The sequence below is a fragment of the Accipiter gentilis genome, chromosome 32 (genome assembly GCF_929443795.1).
Source record: "Accipiter gentilis chromosome 32, bAccGen1.1, whole genome shotgun sequence".
Lineage (NCBI taxonomy): Eukaryota > Metazoa > Chordata > Aves > Accipitriformes > Accipitridae > Astur > Astur gentilis.
The window spans coordinates 7,332,753-7,352,031 of NC_064911.1; the positions used below are offsets into that span (position 1 = coordinate 7,332,753).

The 19,279-nt window shown below is 36.3% G+C and overlaps 1 protein-coding gene across 2 annotated transcripts in view; it reads right to left on the reverse strand.

The window, feature by feature from the left end:
• BRWD1 (bromodomain and WD repeat domain containing 1) overlaps positions 1 to 19,279 on the reverse strand; it is a 63,246-nt gene that overhangs the window by 30,675 nt on the left and 13,292 nt on the right. For both annotated transcript variants that reach the window (XM_049834934.1, XM_049834935.1), the window contains exons 12-28: positions 18,859 to 18,899; positions 17,156 to 17,254; positions 15,580 to 15,730; positions 14,849 to 14,983; positions 13,291 to 13,419; positions 11,755 to 11,980; positions 11,123 to 11,308; positions 10,201 to 10,384; positions 9,277 to 9,367; positions 8,199 to 8,339; positions 5,061 to 5,146; positions 3,940 to 4,135; positions 2,836 to 2,952; positions 2,616 to 2,723; positions 2,125 to 2,249; positions 1,934 to 2,016; positions 1,370 to 1,481 (exon numbers count right to left, since the gene is read on the reverse strand). In XM_049834934.1, the coding sequence (XP_049690891.1) occupies positions 1,370 to 1,481; positions 1,934 to 2,016; positions 2,125 to 2,249; positions 2,616 to 2,723; positions 2,836 to 2,952; positions 3,940 to 4,135; positions 5,061 to 5,146; positions 8,199 to 8,339; positions 9,277 to 9,367; positions 10,201 to 10,384; positions 11,123 to 11,308; positions 11,755 to 11,980; positions 13,291 to 13,419; positions 14,849 to 14,983; positions 15,580 to 15,730; positions 17,156 to 17,254; positions 18,859 to 18,899 (2,210 nt within the window). The remainder of the gene's footprint in view (positions 1 to 1,369; positions 1,482 to 1,933; positions 2,017 to 2,124; positions 2,250 to 2,615; positions 2,724 to 2,835; positions 2,953 to 3,939; positions 4,136 to 5,060; positions 5,147 to 8,198; positions 8,340 to 9,276; positions 9,368 to 10,200; positions 10,385 to 11,122; positions 11,309 to 11,754; positions 11,981 to 13,290; positions 13,420 to 14,848; positions 14,984 to 15,579; positions 15,731 to 17,155; positions 17,255 to 18,858; positions 18,900 to 19,279) is intronic.

Consider the following 19,279-nt stretch of genomic DNA (forward strand, 5'->3'; position numbering starts at 1 on the left):
TTACCAGTTTGACTTGGATGTTCCTGGCCTTTCCTGTTTAAGTAGTTATTTTTTTTTACTCTAATACCCTTGATTTGCTCAATTTGCCATGTTTTGAACAATGTACTTGATATTATATACCTTCATCTAGGCAGTATTATCTCCTGACAAGTAGAGTGGTAAATGGGATTTGTCTGTTACAGGTAACACAGGTTTACATTATCTGCGAGTTATCTGGCTAAATATCACCGAAAGAGGAAATCGAAAGGTGAAATCCCAAGGGGGATCTACACAATAGGGAATATGGCAGAATACCACTAGGCAGCAAAAGGACTCAAGTTCTGTCTTCACATTCAGGTGGATCTGGACTGGCAACATAAGGGTGAGCTATTTATGGCTCAGTGGGCCCATAACACCTCATGCCATCAGGGAAGAGATGCAACATATAGATGGGTTCATGATCAAGGGGTGGACTTGACTATGGATACTATTGCACAAGTTATCCATGAATGTGAAACATATGCTGCAAGTAAGCAAGCCAAGCAGCTAAAACCCCTGTGGCATGGAGGGTGATGGCTGAAATATAAATACAGGGAAGCCTGGCAGATTTACTATATCACACTCCCACAAACTCACCAAGAAAAGTGCCATGTGCTTACAATGGTGGAAGCAACCACCAGCTGGCTGGAAACATATCCTGTGCACCATGCCACCACCTGAACACTATACTGGGCCTTGAAAAGCAAGTCTTGTGGTGACACAGGCACCCCAGAAAAAATGGAGTCAGACAACAGGACTCATTTCCGAAACAACCTTATAGACACCTGGGCCAAAGAGCATGGCATTGAGTGGGTATATCACAACTGTCAAGCATGAAGTGAGTGCAACATTTGGAAACATCCTTTACAGTAGTCTGAAGTGATAGCATGAGATCATCTTACACATATGCTTCGCTCCTGCGGACTATAACATGAACGACAGAAGTCTAAGAGCTTGAAGCATAAGGATCATGATGTCAGCAACAACAGAAGACATCATGCTGAATGCCCCATCCAAAACCAATTATCAATGAAGAATAATCATTAACATACACTGGAAATTGCACTGCTTGCTTCATGGAAGAGATTCAGCACTAGTCATTACAGAAAATTATTCACAAATTTGAAAGAGGTCAATAACTTCTTTTACTGTACTACTATTCACTAAAAAGTTGCCACAAGTTACATATTCACATTGTCCCTAGATTAGCGACTTGAGACCATTAAGAAGTGATAATACAACCAGTAAAATGTTTTGAACAATTTATACATTCTCATACCAATAAGCCAGCTATCTAAGAAGCAACCCACACTACTAACATTAGAAGCATACATTTTTTTTTTATACTTACTTAACACTGTAACACTGGAAGTGACTATCTGGATATTGAGGCTGATACGGTTCTTGACCCAACACTGTTCCAAACCACCATGCATCATCAATAATGGATCGGAACCTATCAGCTAGAGCAAAAAAAGTCTGCTCAGACATTCTACTAAGAATAAGTTATTTATCTGTGGTTCTTCTACATGCAATAAGAAAAAATTTTGATCAGTGTATTTCAGTTTAAAGTTCTAAACCCACTGATAGTCAATAAAATATGAGACAACTTATTATGCCAAAAATACACAAGTGCTACAATCTAAAGTTTGCTACTTAGCTGTAAAATAAGAAAAGGGAACACTAGAGTCTCAATATATGTTTTGAAAACTGTACCTTAGATCTATGGTAATACCTCCAAAATGCTTAATACAGCAGTTAGTAGGCTCAAATTTCTAAATGGGCAAAGGGACCTTACCCACCAGACAGCCCTCTGAAGTTAAAAGCAAGTAGCATCTAGCACATTCAGGAATTAGCTAAGGACAAGTTTTTTATTTCAGAATTGTTTTGTCAAATACTTAGAAAACACACTTACAAGCTTGCCAGTTTCTTTGCCGTGCTTCATCATAGAACTGACGTAATATAAGGAAGTCGATAACATCTGGCATATCATGGTATCTAGATAAAAAAAATAATCCCTTTCATGTGTGTGCCTTAGGGCTTTAGAAGAAGCTTAAAAAGAAATGTATTTTTAAATACTTTTCAGAAAAATAAAGATGCATATACCTGATGGAAAATGATTTGTCTGTGTGTTTTCCGGTGGCATGATCTATAAAGGCAAGCTTGAGGCAACACAATGTGGGAGGACCAACTTCGTATCTAATTCCAACAATTTTTACCAATTCTTGATCCTACAGGTAAGAACAGTTTCAGCAAGTATTACCTTCTGGACTATGCACAGAACTATTAATTTAACATTAGTTAACCAAGCACATGAATTGTACACACATCCAAAAAGCCAAAAATATTGAAACTGTATTTGAGATTTCAATGCAAGACAGTTTGTTAGACTTAGTAATTTTAACACAGCTATTTATAGTCCCACAGTTAACTCTGAAGATACTTGGGTAACCGAAGACACTTTCCCCTATTGTTTCCATAGGGAAACATTATGGAAACAGCATAACCTCACAAATCAACGTTTTGCAAAGTGTAATACAACTCTTCATTCACAGCATACTAGTATTGAACTCACATTATCTTCTATGCAGACCTACCCTAAGGACTACTTTTCTCCATGGCTCCTTGTGTGGATTCAGTTCATAAATGTTATTTCTTCTAACTGCTTCAATGTAAGCTTCATGTCCTTGTCGGAAATATATTACCTAAAATATAAAAACAAACCCCAAACCCAAACAATAAATGTTTTCCTGTATTTAGTAACTGTAAGAAAGTTAGTTAACATAAGCATTTAAAGATTTTAAAAAATATTCCTACCTCGTCACCCATCTGAGGAACAAAAGGGGATCTTCGAAGAGCTGTGTCTGTTATCCAAACAGGAGGATGGCAATCATATGACAATTCCAGGTTTACTGGTTGTGTTGGAGCATCAGCCTTCATATTTAACAGAGAGCAAAACTGGACTTAATGGACATATTGCTGACATGACATCAACACAACTAATTCCATTTTCATTTGGCAGACAAAAGCTTATAAAAGATTGATGTACATTTCCAAAATGTATTAGCAAAATTCCTCCAAGGCTTTGCTCAAGTTGTAACTGTATTTGTAGTACTAATACTAAGCATTCCTTTCCTATATGAAGATTTGAATGAGCAAGATTGCCATCTAAATTATAAAACTTTGTTTCTCTTAAGGCCTGAATAATAGCAGTCTCAGTGCCCAATTAAAAAAAATAAAAATCTATCAAGCTGTAAGAAAGTTTTATTAAAGTTTCTTATATTAAAACAGTTCCAAAAATACCATTTTGAGAATACTTGGAAGAAAGTGAAAGGATGGAGAGAAAAACATACCAAAATTACCCCAAGTATTTTAAAAAAAATAATATTCTGATTGCCCCTTTACAGTAGAAAACAGTAAATAGCAGCTACTGTAACTTAAAAAAAGGATAATTATGTAAATCAACTTCAAATTTTTGGTAACTTCAGAGCAATTACTGTAACTTATGAAAAATTAAAAATTTGACGCAAGTGTAAATGGCCACCATAAATATAGTGAATATACCCCCCTAAGTTTTCAAAAAGATATGTTACTTAAACCCAGTTTAATGGGGTTTTAGTCTAATATTCTGTACAGTTATTTAATAATCACATTTTCCCTCTGATACCAGCAAACTTCAGAACCTTTTTTATTTGAAAAGTAAAAAAATCACTTCACTTGGAGTGCAGAGTCTTCCATACAAATCAGCAGATACCTTGCATTTGGAATGGTCTCAAATTAATTAAGGGTACACTGTATGTAGTGATACCAATATCCTTGTTCAATGGCAATAACAATTACTTTAACAGTTTCCAGTGAAGATGTCTAAAAACCTAAGAGAGAAAATTATTAAAGAGTGAGCAGAAGAAGTTAACTGCATACCTCCTCCTGCTTTTTTGGTTTGGGCTTTTTTCTCCTCTTTCTTCTTCTTCTCTTTGGAGGAGATGATTTCTCTGCTGATACTTCATCTTCTGAAGTACTGCAATATCTGATAGCTTTCCGCCGAGAAGTCCGTACGGGAGGTTGTAGGTTAATCCCTGCATCAGCAATCCAGTCAGAGTATCTACTTGAAGAATCACTGTCCATAGCAGATGGGGTCAGGGAAAATACAAACATTGAACCAAGTTGTCAATATTTCAGAATGCTAAAGTATCTCAGAGAAATATCTGCAGATACAGATTGCTCTTGAAAGCACTATCAAGAGAACTAAAATTACTTTGACCTGTCATAACAATTACCTCACTTGATGTTTTAACATAATTTTTGGGGAACACAGCAATTCAAAGCATGTTTGTTTTTTTAAAAAAAAAACCCAAACCCTCAAGTCTGGTGAATTCTAAAGTAAGTGATTTTATTCAAGAAAGTTGTGCAATGAAATCCTGGACTAGTTAAGAGCCCTCCCTAATGAACACACTAGCCAAACACTACCTAAATTCTTTAAAGACAGTTATACAAATCTCACAGGTACACATTTGCTTTTTTTATATCTCTCAGTATTTTTTAGTTCTACTACTATAGAGTTCTAGAAAGAATATCTAAGAAAGCCACAATAAAGTGATTAAAAAGTTATCTATATCTTCAGTTCTAAATAAAAGTATAACCTTATCAAAATTAAGATTTTTTTCAACCAAACATTTTTGTAAGAGCAAACAACTGACTGTTGCTGCATTGTTAAAAAAAAAAAAAAAAACAACCAACAAAACGAAACAACCCGCCCCACCCCTCAAAAACCCAACAGAAAGAACACACTATAAAAAAACATTACAAACTATCTTCCTTCTCCTTGATGCCTAGCAAAAAAAGCAAAAGGATTTGAAACTACATTAAAACACAGAAATGTTTTGGTGAAATGGGACACTGAAAAACAATGCAATGTGTCAGTACAGTACCCTACAAAATATTGTTACATAAGAAGCACAACAGAACCTCCATACAACCTAACTTGCCAAAATTCAAGTAAAATTCATTACAGTAAAAGACAGGATATGGTTGTTTGCTTTTACCTAGAACTATTACTGTTGCTTTTCTTGTCACTTCTCCACTCTTCCTCTTCATCAGATGAGCCAGAGCCCTCACTTTCTTCGGCTTCCTGAATTTAAAAATATGCAGTCAATCCAAAACTTTCTCACAGCACATATTTTCAGGGTTTGAAACATAAAACACATTCTCTATTCATGTCTGCATATTATCAAGATAGGAAGAAATTTGGTAAAAAAAGTTGTTAAAATGGAAATGAAAGTAGTTCTTGTTGGTAGCCGATTTCAACTTACCCTACCAACCTCAGGACTGCACTATTAATCATTAACTACTGTATATTCACTCACATTTTATTAGCCATGTGTGGATCCACCTGCTGTAGCCACTCTTCACAAAGCAACTCTTCTATCTCCCTATCATATGACAGTTGTATTTTTTTCTAGTCTAAGTTCCCATCATTTATCAGAAAAAAGTGGTGGGCAATTTTGTTTCCTTCAAATTCCAGACTCATGATGCTGTAATTAGGTCATGTAAAGTACACAATAAAATCTAGCTCACTAGACTGCAAAGGAAGAATTTAAAGACTGCAAAATGAACAAATCAAGGAAAACTATCACATCTCCAATTCACACACAACAGGGGTATATTCTGTTACAGCAGTAGCACTTCTATGATTTTTTTTTTCATTAGTTATGCAAGTTAGAATCAGATGATTTTTCTGATTTTAGTAGCAACTAATTGACCAAGGACTATTGGGTGTATTCATGCATATATTTAAATGCAAAACTAAATGGTCAAGATACATCAAAATATATTACAACTTAAGTAATTTCCTGATTACTGATCAACAATTTACTTGCATTAACTTAATGTTTTAAATGTGTTTTTCATAACTGAAATGATTAAGTATAATGCATTGCTCATGTCTCAAGTTATATGTTGTTAAGCAAACAAAGTAGGAAAACAAGATTTAACTTGCAACTTCAGGTTTGATACTGTTTGAATTAGTCCAACCAATTATTTGTCATTTTCAGACTAACAAAGTTAACAGTCTTTCCCCTAAGACCTGCTCATACAGTGTATAGGATGGGCAATACTCACTAAATCAGTTCTTCTCTTTTATCCTACCATTTGTAGGATTAAAACAAACAAACAAACAAAACCCAAAAAACATCTACATAAAAGCTCAGCTTCTTATAGTATTATTAGATCTAACACCGCTTCTTCAAAATATGTAAGTATATGTAGTATTTAAAGGACAGTGTGCATAACTCTCCTATTTGCACTTTGTGTGCTTTGAATTTGCCAGGTGCCAGAAGTCTCATGTCAACTCCCCTTCCACCCTATTCTCATAATAAGGAAAACCTGAACTTTTCATTAAATTTAAGTGATTTATTGTTTTTTAAACACATAGGAATTCTTTGTTAAGAGATCAGGAGAAGAGTCCATTTCCAAAGAATATCACTTCATCTTACAAAATTATCTTATCTCCTGAATGTCCCCCATTTTGTTCACCATTCTTCCTTAACAAAGTGACAAGTCGCACAAGTCCGACCTTCTCTACTCCTTCCTCTTCTTCCCCGTTTCCCAGTTTGAGACTATTTCCTCGTGTGCAAGGCAAGACAACTACAGTCCAAGCAGTCTTACTACTGATTTACAGCATCTGATAAACACAACAGTCAAAAGCTCATGTTACCTCCTACAGCAAAGTCCTGTTTCACCCCAAGCCAGGACTCTGCCAGAAAAAAAACCACTTTATCAAGAACCTTCAAAATTTCCAGCTTTAGGTGTGTGCACAAGTTTGGAAGGTTTTTGCAGAGAAATAGCAAAACACATCTAAAATCCAACCTTCGCTTTAAGCCAACCTCAGCATTGTGCATCAGTTTTTTGCCTTGGGCTGTGGATGTGGTTTAGCAGATTCTCCGCAAAAACAGTTCAGCCATTGATAAAATGACAGGAAAGATTGCCATTATTAAAGCAACAGATAACTAGGTTTGAGAAGTTGTACTGGGTTTGCGTGACAGGATTTTGGTAGCGGAGGGGCTATGAGGGTGGCTTCTGTGAGAAACTGCTAGAAGCTTCCCCGATGTCTGACAGAGCCAATGCCAGCCGGTTCCAAGACAGACCCACCAAGGCCAAGCCCATCAGCAACAATGATAGTGCCTCTGTGATAACATATTTAAGAAGGGAAAGAAAAAAGTTCCTGTGGAACACAAACTGCAGCTGGAGGAGAGAGGAGTGAGAACAAGTGAGAGAAACAAATCTGCAGACCCCCCTAGGTCAGTGAAGAAGGAGAGGGAGGAGGTGCTCCAGGCACCAGAGCAGAGATTTCCCTGCAGCCCATGGGGAAGGCCATGGTGAGGCAGGCTGTCCCCCTGCAGCCCAGGGAGGTTCACGGTGGAGCAGATCTCCACCTGCAGCCTGGGAAGGACCCCACACTGGAGCAGGTAGATGCCCGAAGGAGGCTGTGACCCTGTGGGAAGCCCATGATGGAGCAGGCTCCTGGCAGAACCTGTGGCTCCGCAGGGGACCCATGCTGGAGCAGTCTGTGCCTGAAGGACTGCACCTCATGGAAGGGACCCACACTGAGGCAGTTCATGAAGAACTGCAGCCCATGGGAAGGACCCAGACTGGAGAAGTCCATGGAGGACTGTCTCCCGTGGGAGGGACCCCACACTGGAGCAGGGGAAGAGTAAGGAGTCCTCCCCCTGAGGAGGAAGGAGTGGAAGAGACAACATGTGGCAAGCTGAGAGGCAGGGGGAAGGTGTCTTAAGATTTGGTTTTATTTCTCATTACCCTACTCTGGTTTGATTGGTAATAAATTAAGTTACTTTCCCCCAAGTCGAGTCTGGTTTGCCCATGACGGTAACTGCTGACTGATCTCCCTGTGCTTATCTCAACCCACGAGCCTTTTGTTGTATTTTCTCTCCCCTGCCCGGCTGACGAGGGGAGTGATAGAGCGGCTTTGGTGGGCACCTGGCATCCAGCCAAGGTCAACCCACCACAGAAGTGCTAGCAATAACTATGCTTACAGAAATACTTTCCCCGGTAAAAGAGCAGGTTTTTTGTTTGTTTGCTTGTTTGAAGAGAGAACAAGCACATTTACATGAAACTTCACTTATTGAGGAACTCAACTTCAAAATACAGAACTCAAGAGAACTTACCTGCTCTATCAAGCCAAAGCAGTTATCTCTTTCCTCATCAGAAGACTCCAGTTGTTCAATGTTATTCCGTGTTCGGTAATTGGGATATTTCCGTCTATGCAGTCTACGCTTAGATTGTATTAATGAAGACTCAGAGTCACTCTAATTTATACAGGAAGTGGAAAAAAAGAAGTTACATAAAAGCATGTATGTGGCAAGCTTTTATGGGGGTGAAAGGGTAGCTAAAAGCACTGCTGAACATAAAAACTGAAATGGCCTCATCACATCACAGCCTGATCACTTCAAAACTCCTTTTCATAAGAAATAATTTTCCTGTACACAAACAGTTTTGAATTTGCTGTTCCCAATTTAAGATTTAGTAGTTGTTCTAAGAAATTCTCTTTGTAAACTACTGTGACAGTTCCATTCATATTCCCTGATAAATATATTTATAGAATCAAGACATTAACTGCCTACGAAGTGCAATTCTAAGAGGACTAGAAATCCTCAAGTCCCCTCAGTTAAGGGGATCATGCAGTAGAATTCTTGTGTCAAATTGTTTTGTACTGCAAGACACAGCAAAACAGACCACTATCTTACAGAAACAGTACAATAACCAATTCTTCCTTCTTATTGATCTCTTCCAAAAAACAGATAGTGAAAAAATCATTCAAAACAGGGTAAGTCTGAAAAAGTTGCCCCATACACAAAACACTGTAAAATGACATGGGAATAGCAATATAGTCTACAATTCTTCAAATATAGGACCCTGAACATTCTCACTTGCACCTCGATGCTTTAGCATGGACTTGCAACAACCATCTTTGAAACTTTAACTGCAGTAAAACCACAATGGCCTAAAATCAAGTCTGCCTTTAAAAATTATTACCAAATACTTTAGAAAAAAGGAGGCAAGACTGAAAGAAAAAAGAATTCTAGGTATTCATAGAAATAAACCAAACCTTGTCCTGCGATAAGCGCAAGCTGAATCAGCAGGAATCTTTGAAGATCATACCTTCAGAAATGACTGCTTTCATTTTTTAAACCATGACTTGTCCCTGGACACAGAATGCCCATTTTCATAGAAACTACTGCATACCTTTTCCAATGACTCGAAAGACTTTTTCTTCTCTGTTGCATAAAGATCTCTCTCTTCTTCCCCTTTTGCAATTCGATATTCTTCCTGCTTCCTACAAGAAAGTAATGACAATTTAATTCTGCATCTGTTTTGACAATGCTGAAAAGTTAAATGATCCCTTCTCTTTAAAGGATCCATCTAAAAAACCCTAACATCTAATTCCATCACATTATTAATTTCAGATGTTATTATTGCTCAAACACCTAAAACAGATGTCCTCTCGTTTCCAGACAGCATAAGGAAGACAGTTATTAAGAAAGTCTTCTTTGCAAATATCAGAATATAATAAGCTTTCTCAACCTAATTTTTAATCCACATTTTCCCCTTTGCTATCATTCCACCTCACAACACCAGGAAAGCTTTTTAAAAACTTCAGAGATGTGGCAGCACATATGGCTGTACAAGTAAAAAGGAATACTGAACTACTGATATTCATTTTCCTTTTCACAGATGCATATTGATAATACTTTTGAAAGCAGCTAACTGTTTTAGCATTTCAAGTGCTCAGTGCTGCTTCCGGTCATAACACATCATCCCCGCAAAGTCTCACAAAAGCACAATCTCTCCAAACTTTCATGTAAATGAATTTAACCTACATCCCTTTATTTTGGAAAAAACAAGAATCTAGGTAATCTAGCTGTTCTTTAAGGTGACTTAAAATACTGAAATATGGGAGAATCATTCTCTATGAAACTAGAGAAAATTCCATTTATTTTAGCTGAATGGACTTTACAATTAGAAGTTTTTAAGCATAGCTGACCATAACACTGAACTATTTCAATTTGTACCATGTAGCTATCTTAGCTTAGGTCTAATAGATTCAGAACAAACAACATGATTTGTTCTCTCTAGTCATATCTGCAGCCCAGTAAGCTATCTACAGACCTGAGTAAGCTTGGTGGTATTTCTGGTACAACAACTCTTCGTCTCCAAGCCTGAAGGTCCCGCTCAGTAGCCATCTGACTTCGTGGAGCATTCTGATGCATCTGACGCACACCTTCAACTTGCCCACTACGTCGCAGACCAATATTAGGAGGAGATTGGATGTCAAAACTTGGTCTTCTAAAAGCTAAAATATACAAACAAAAACATTTTTTCCAGATGACACAGAATTGGAACCTTGTTTCTTCTTACTATAAGACAAAAAATTAACATTTTATGTATTTTTAGCTCCACGATCATAAGTATATGACTAGTTATCACCTTCAGAAAATTATCTGTCCTGTAGAAAATACAGTGAGATTACACATATACTTTTACAATAGTTATTTCTACTACTATTTTAATACAGTGAAAGGAAGTATAATGTGACAGAGGTGTTTTTCTGAACTATTTCAGGCAGCTCTGAGGCTAGCGGGGTTCTAAAAAACACTTTTCCTGGAGCTGAGCTTACATAATTAAAACTACAAGGACACAGATCAGAAAAGCATCTGGCTTAAATCTGTAAAGAAGGGAGAGGGGAACCCAGTTTGAATAATGGTAAAATACTTATTTTGCAAACTTTAGTGGAGAATAAACATAGCTCCTATGAATATTATTTGAGTACTCTACAAATATTACTAAGTATGTAGCACTCTACAAGAAAAACAATTAATGCTCTTTAAAAGTAAAAGGGTTTGTTTTGTAATTTAATCACAGGAGTAGCAGCGTTTTAATGAATAAAAATATCTTAACCAAATATCACTATGTTAAGAGAATCTTAGTCCCCAAAACAACATTAAAGTTAAAACCTGTTTGAACTATTTCACACAGAGTAATAAAAATGGAGAAAGAACAATTATCTAAGAATTTATCAGCAAGTACTAACCTCTTCTAGGTGTTCCTTCCCCATTTTGTGGACCACTTGAAGCAGATTCTTGATCGGCTCCAGTTCTTTGATCTTGTTGTAGTTGTAATTGTCTAATCATGCCATCGAGAATGCTGGGCTCTAAGCCTTGTTCATCCTGATCAACCGTCTGTTGGCCTATAACTTGTTCAACCACTTCTCCATCACCTTGCAAGTGTAATACAAATAAAATGAATGGGTTCAGTTAACTGACTATAGGAAAATGATTTAATCTCATTGTTCACATCACAGTGAGACATGTTTTACCACTAAACAGTATGAAAACCATTCTTGAAATTATTCCAATTGCTTATTCCGAATGAGACATTTACGGAGTCTACAACTCAAACACAGTTTGTGCATGTCAGGACCCACAGAAAAGAAAAGAGTTAAGACATCCATTTGAACAACTGATAATTTTTCTTTCCTTGTTTAAAATCATATTCACTGTGGGACCTTTCAGCATCTTTAGTGAACATAAATAGATAATAGTTTGCTTGTGAGAAAACTAAGGCATTTTAAAATCACCTATGTCACATCTACTCTGTTCCCATTCAGAATTACTACAGTAACTCTAACTTCTGGGTGTAGATCTTTAGTGATGCTGTTCTTACTTGTTGCTACATATCCAAGTTGAGGAATCAAATGTTCATCTGCACAATTCTCTCTTCCTGGCACCAATCTTTGATATTTTGTTGGATGAGGGTTTCCATCCACATCTACTAAGAAGGGAGGGGGCATAAGATGAGGAGCCTGTTGAGTCTGCTCATCTAAGACATAATTGTTAGAGTCTCGAATAAGTGGCCGATAGTCAGTGTGGAAGAACATCTGATCAGGAATCTAGAAAGAAATGAAGTTTTTATGTTAGCAATTTGATAAAAGAATATACTAATGAATAGAGAAGAACAAGATACACTAAAATATCTAAAATCTCCTTAAATATAAAGAGTAAGTTTCCAATAAGAAGAGTTATGCATAGGTACAATTAACCTGTATGGCTGTTGCAGTACTGTCATTTTTGATAGTGGTTTTGCAGGCAACAAAATGCTTTTATAAAACAATAAACTGAGGTAACTTAAAGCAGAAGCATGGCTTTACACTTAAAATTAAAAATATTTTACATCTCACTCTACTTTTTTTCCACACAATTAAAAAAAATTTCCTTGGTTTCCATGCAATGAAATCATTGTCTGAAGTTCAACATAACTTCTCAAAGTAAAATTCTTTCTTAATCATGCAACGTTCACCAGAAATTTTTTCTGCAACTGAAACAGTCTGTTAAATCCATGCAGCTGAAGGAAAACGGTTACTCAAGTGTTACATCACAGTCAAAATCTTTGCTCCTAGCAATGATGAACAAGATGAAAAGAGTAAATTTAAATTTCAACTAAGAATGCGGAGCAAGAAAAAAATCATTCTTTAAAATGCCAAACATGGAATTACCACTACAACTTTAAAAAATTGAGGGGAAAGTGAAGAAAAGCATAGGCCAGAAGTGCACTTTTGAGACCTATTTCAAAAAAACAGAAACACATGTATTTATCAAAACCAAAAGGAAACAGCCTGATAAGATTCAAAAAAGCAAGACATTTATCCCATGCACTTTTTTCTAACATTTGAAAAACCACAGTGTTGGATGAATATTTACTTTTGCTTATTTTAATCAAACTACTACAGTGAATTTGGGTTGAATAAGAAAACGCCTAAAGGACTGCAAGTTCTAATGACTGAAATAAACCAGCAAATTATTCTTAACATAAACAGTTTGCTTTTCTGTTAATTCGGTAGTAGTGCAGTAAACTTTGTGATACATTCCAATCTTTAAACATTAAGCTATTTTCAGAAATTAGAAATACAAGTAATTTTGAGGTTGAACAATTAACATGCACATTAGCTGGCTGGAAGATGAAAATGTATTCCAGAAAAGTTCTTGGGAGCTACTCCCAAGGGAACGTTAAGACACTGGTTATTTCTGCTATGCCAGGACCACATAAACAAGAGCACTCAAAGACATCATGAAATCCGCTACATTTAGATCCCATACCTATACAAAACTCATTTTACATATGATGTTTTAGAGGAACAAACGTAACGCATCTAATTTCAGTTAGAAGCTTGAATAAACAGTTCTAATAAAAAGCTGAACTTACCTTTTCGTAAGACCTGCTACAGCCAAAACCAAATATCAATAGATGCCCATGAGAATCTGTACATGCAAAATGCTGCCCATCTGGTGAAAATTTACAGTCAAAAACAGCACCGTGTCCTTGGCCTTCAATCTAGATTTAAAGAAACAAATTCAAGACTATTTGACCAATTTTTTTTGAGCAAACAATAATGCAGCATCAAAAATTAGTTACTCTATCAAAAGCAGTTATGCACCTCTTAAATACCTCCATTAAAGCACAAATAATCTCATTATTTCAGTTTATTCTTTTTCCCCCCTGACATGTGAATTTAAGTCCTGAATCATACAGTTTTAAAAGATGCACTAAAGGGTATGGAAACTTACTGCTCAGAAAAAAAAAAAACCACAAAAAAAACAAAAAAACAAACCAACAAACTTTTTGAGGCTTTTTAGCTGTTACTATACTGCTTAAAAGTAAACTGCAGCTAATATATACTGATTTTGTTAAACCACTTTCAAGAAAAGCACAGGGAATCTTAAAGCTAAAAAAAAAAAATTAAAAAAATCACTTTGCTATTGACTAATTAATTGACCAAAAAAATTAATATGAACATTGGATCATAACTTAAGTCTCAGAAAAAATAATCTATTTTGAAGTATTAATTATGAGTTGTCAAATGGAGCAAACGTCATGGGAGCTCTTAAGAACTGCACCAATCCACTAATGCTTATGGTAATATTATTGTCATGAAGACAGTTGAGAATACAAATATTTGTCCATAAGTCTTGAAATGATGGTCTAAAACAGGACCTTTCAGTCTTTTAGATGGCACGTCATCTCAATTAAGGAAAACTGTTAATATGAATGAGGTGCAAAAAGAACTTTGTTGACAAAGTGTGGAAAAGCCCTGCTGTCAACTATTCACACCACCTCACAGACCTAGAATTCCTGATCAACAGGTAAAGTCTGAAGAGCTCAGCCACAGACTATGATGAAAGCAAAGTCGTGCTCTGTTCCCTCATGCCTCACATACCTCACACCCAACTGCAAATTCTCACAATTCATTTTCTTGTCTCAGAAGCTTATCAAGACCTCCCTGACCAAATTCAACTCAGAAGCCCTACAGGAAAGCAACAGTAAGTGGGGAATACTTTTGCAGAAGATCAGTGAACTGACTCAGCTTAGTAAAAGGTCCAGTGAGATGCAGCTGATTCAAAGTAGAGAATGGAAGTGGACAGCTGGGAGAGACAAGGGAGGCAATCCTGGCTCTCCTTTTCTGCCACGTTAAACTGTTAAAACTGGCTGCTGGTCACTTTGCACCTATAGTTACAATAACCAAGAAATTCAAAGGTAAAAGTTCTGGAGAAAAAACCAAACCTCATAAAGTTTGTTGGTTTGAGGTTTTTGGTGGGTTTTGGTTGCTTGTTTTCTGTTTTGTTTTGGGGTTTTTTTTGTTTGTTTTGGGGTTTTTTTTCCCCAGAACACGCAGGGGGTATGCGTGTTGGTGACAATTCCTTAAACTAGTATGTGAACACACTGCTGTGTGTGGAGAAAACGTGGAGCTTAAAAAATACCTTACCATGTTAAAATAATGCTTTGTTTTTGTGCCTTTGGTAATGTCCCATATAAAGATGTTGCCATCATGACCCGCAGACAACATTATCCTGGAATCAAAAGGATGGGTCTCCAAGACAAATACTTCATCTGCATGGCCCTAGAATTTATAATTGCACATCACATGAGAACAAGAGGACATAAATCCACATCAATACTATATCTACAGTAGAGCCTAAAGCACTGTACTATCCTCTCCTCACACACAGATTTTTGGAAAATTAGACCCCTACAAGCTGCCTCCAAAAATACATGGACTTTTAGAAATTCTACAGTGTATCTATCTGGACTGCTACCTATGGCACATAAGTAGGGTAAACCCCCATGCAGCCAGAAAGACTTTATCATTCTAAATTTAATAATTTTCTAGATTCAAGCAAGAACTCTAGAAATATGGAGGTTTTGCCAAAAGACAGTGAACTATTCGATGGGCAAATATATTACTGCACAAAAGCTTTTACTTATTCCACAGGACAGACAAGTTCAACACAGCAGCTAGGAAAACGATTGTTCAAATGCAGGAGGAGCAGCTAGTTCGGGTTAAAAAAAAGAAAAAAAATCGAAGAAGTGCTACACTTGCTTTATCATTCATATAATGCTTTCAAGACAAATCAGATTGAATTATGAACTCAGCATGCACGTCACTGCAATTCTAGGAATACCATCTACTTCAAAAAGGCAAGTAAAATTACATACCACCAAGTCATGAAGCAGTTGCCCTGTACAGGAATTCCAAACTTTGAGAAGATGATTATTCACAGCCGTAACAACATAGTTATCATTTTGGTTCCAAGCTATCATGGTTACTTTAGGCTTCATAAATTTGTCTTCTTCTGAACATGTGTCACTATTTTAAAGAGTTGATCAGGCATGAGATATTTTTCATTAGCCCATTTCAATCTCAAAATACAGAAAAATAACCTGGTTTCCCATGTTAATAATCAGACAAGGGAAGGGAAGTTAAGAATTAAATTTGTTTCAAAACTTTTGTTCCTAAACTTCACTCTTTTTGGAGAAATCAACTATAAAGCAAATCTGGATTTCTAGCATACTTATTTCATCGGACATGACAACCTCTTTCCCATTTGAGATGTAAGGCAAAAAGGCTTTCCTTTTTCATGGAGTCTTGTATCTTCTACAATTAAGAGTCCTAACATAATTCCTTTAAAAATTTTTATAGTCAAGAGCTTTCCAACTAACTCTGTTTCAGAAGCTAACCTCTATGTTAACTAAGCATTTTTTCCGATTCCCAACATAAATACATTAAAGGTAGTATTTTGTATTAACCTCAATCTATTTCCTCATTTCTCTCCCCAAAATACACTTATAGGATACTGTAACACCCCCTCTCAGCATCTTAGTCAACTGAAGATACAAGCTTTCTTTGAAACATACTTTCACAAAGTATTATCTATATTCCACTCAACTAGTACCATTTCTTACAAAGGCTCTCTCTCAATTATACACAACTACAGGTGTATATATTAACCAAGAAAGATGCAATGGTCAAATCTCAAATATTAATATATTCACCTTAGTAAAAGCATTTTTTTAATGGCTGCATCACAAGAAGAACTTGCAATCACCCTCCAATCAACTAGTATACCCAAGATTTGGTTTTTGTGTTTGTTCCCCCCCCTCATTTAATCACCTACAAATTAATTTCTGCTTATGTCTACAAAAGTTGACTGAGCATTCTGTACTACTGTAAATCATCCACTCTTCAGGTTTATACAATGCCATGTAGTATCGTGATCATCATTAGTAACTGTGTGCCACCAGCATATTTCATTAATACACTTTTTAATAATACAAAAGAATCAGTGAAAATAGTCAGCAAGATCAGTTCTTGATGAAAGCCACCTATTACCTGTCATGACCTCTCCTGGAAAGAGGTCATCATGTACCTTATTTTTACTAATCTAAAAATGTTTCTCCTGTGACATGTCAGGTGTCTTGACTGAAATCCTGATAGAGAAGGTCTATTGTACTTTGTTAACTTTTTTCCTTAACAGGGAAATGTAATTAATTTGGCACAGTGTACATTTTAAAGCTGTACAAATACTCATCCATTTATTCAAGCACAGACTAAAATCTAGCAAGTTATTACATCACCAGAACACTCATTTTACACCCCCGAAGACCACACCACTTGACCAGAACATTGCTAAGGCTTCCTCTAGTTTGACTTTAAGTGTGCTTGAGGAATTATTCAAAACTTTCTGACTTTACACAACAGATTAAAAAAAAAAAAAGACAAGACTTCACCTACCCTGGTAATCGATCGGACATATCCAGCAAAATACTCCTCCATTCTGCTTGCTCAAAATGCCAGATTCGAGCTGTTCCATCTCTACTGCCACTTATGAACCTGGAAGAAGTTTTAAAAGATAATGAATTCATCCTCAGAAGAACTTGCTTTAAAGTATGTTCAGAGTTACACACCACTGCAATTTAAAATATTACAATGAAAGACTGGTAAGAGTGAAATCTTCAATTTATGTGCAATAGAATTCTCTACAGTTACCTGTCCATTAACTTTCTTTCCAGAAGCCCAGGAAAGAGAGTTTTTCTAAACCGAAAAACTGAATAAAGTTGTCAAAACATGTAGAACAGAAAGGCAAGTTCCAAAGTTAAACTCAATTCACAACTTCATCCTCGACTCCTTCTCAGTTACAATACTTTAATGAAGTATTTTAAGTAAGCCATTCTGAAATTGTAGAGTATCAAATACTGAAGTAGAGGCAAGAACAGATCAGCACAGCAAAACCTGAGATGTTCCCACCCACAACTGTGCACGAAAGTGAAGACCACCAGTGGTTTACTTTAAGATACCAAGGTGTAAGCCACAGCAGTTCAGGCTTCCATTTCATGAACTGCTGAACTATCAATGCAGCAGAATGGATATTCCTGAAGAGAGGAACTGAAACATTGCAAGACATCCGAAGATGGTCTCCCTAGTCCAAGAATCACAACTCTGAGAAAGACAGTTGCCATGCCCCCCCTCTCCCCCCGAAAAAGTTTGTGTGCTAGGTATATCATAACTGTGCTCTAATTTGCTGTGATTAATTTTAGTAATAATTATAAATCTTAAATGTCTTCTACAGAAAGTGTCACCAAGCAAAAGAGCAGAAGTTTTGCCTTGGGTTGCTTTTTTTTTTTTTTTTTTGGTACTGCCTTGAAAAATAATCCATGCAGGCAACATGGACAGACCAGTGCAACATAATGGCCCCAGTGACAAATATAATTGCAGCAAAAAAACACATTTAAAAGGAAGACAAGTACAACTTCCAAACTGAATGTAGATTATTATCATTCTTGGTTACAGTTATCTGGCTTTCAAGAAGAGAAAAAAAACAATAAAAATAAAGCTGCAACTTATGGCTGCAGATATAAGTCTACCCTGAAGGCTGAAATCCACATCTTCATTAGTGACAGGCCAAGCAGGCATCAATTTTGACTCCATTCTGTACTGGAAGCATGGGTGAAGTTTTACAAATGGAATTTACACAACGCCCACCCACCCCCCAATCAGCTGTCAAAGTCTGTTAACTCCATTTCCTTACAAAAATAATAGCAGGCTAGAAAAAAAGAAAATTATTAAAACTTATTTTAGACCCTTTGCATTGCATTTTCCCATTTCCTATTTTAATCCAATAATTCCTGAAACCGAAAGGAAAGGAAGGGGAAGAGGACACTTATGAAGCCATGAATACATAGGGTATGTTAAAAGTGGTAACACTTCCTCCAGGTAAATAAAAACCCAGCTAGTCTAAAGACATTGTCTAACAAAGATTAATTGAAAGCTGAGACAGCTGAAACTTAACTATGCTCTCCTGGATTAGTCCAAATTCCTCCTTTGAGTTCTAAATAAGTAAAGTTTTCTTACTGGAAACCTCCAGGTGAGAACCATAATACATTCTTAATTCCAAAATAATGTATTGGTTTTTCACATTTGAGTATCTTTCAACATACCTATCACCACTGTTAGAAAACTGAATGCTGTCAACTTTGTCCTGTAAGAAAAAGTACAGTTTATTAGAAATTATATTTTTAAACAGGAAATATGGTTTTGACAAATCTGAGCTTAGTAAAAACTGAAACGATGAAAAAACTGCACATTGTATAATTTCCAACAGTTTTAACCACAAGGTGAACCAGGTCCAACAAATACTTACCAGAATTCACTAACCATTAATACATTTAAAAACCAAGTTTTTTTAAAAAGTGTCCCAATTAAATATGAAGGATTGACAGATGAAATAACTGTCCATTAATAACTTGGCAGCCAATTAATTCATATTTGCATATATATTTCCAATTTCCTAAGCCAACTACAATCAAGAGGATTCTGTTGTTCCCACTCCTACTTACACATTTGTTAAAGAATGATACA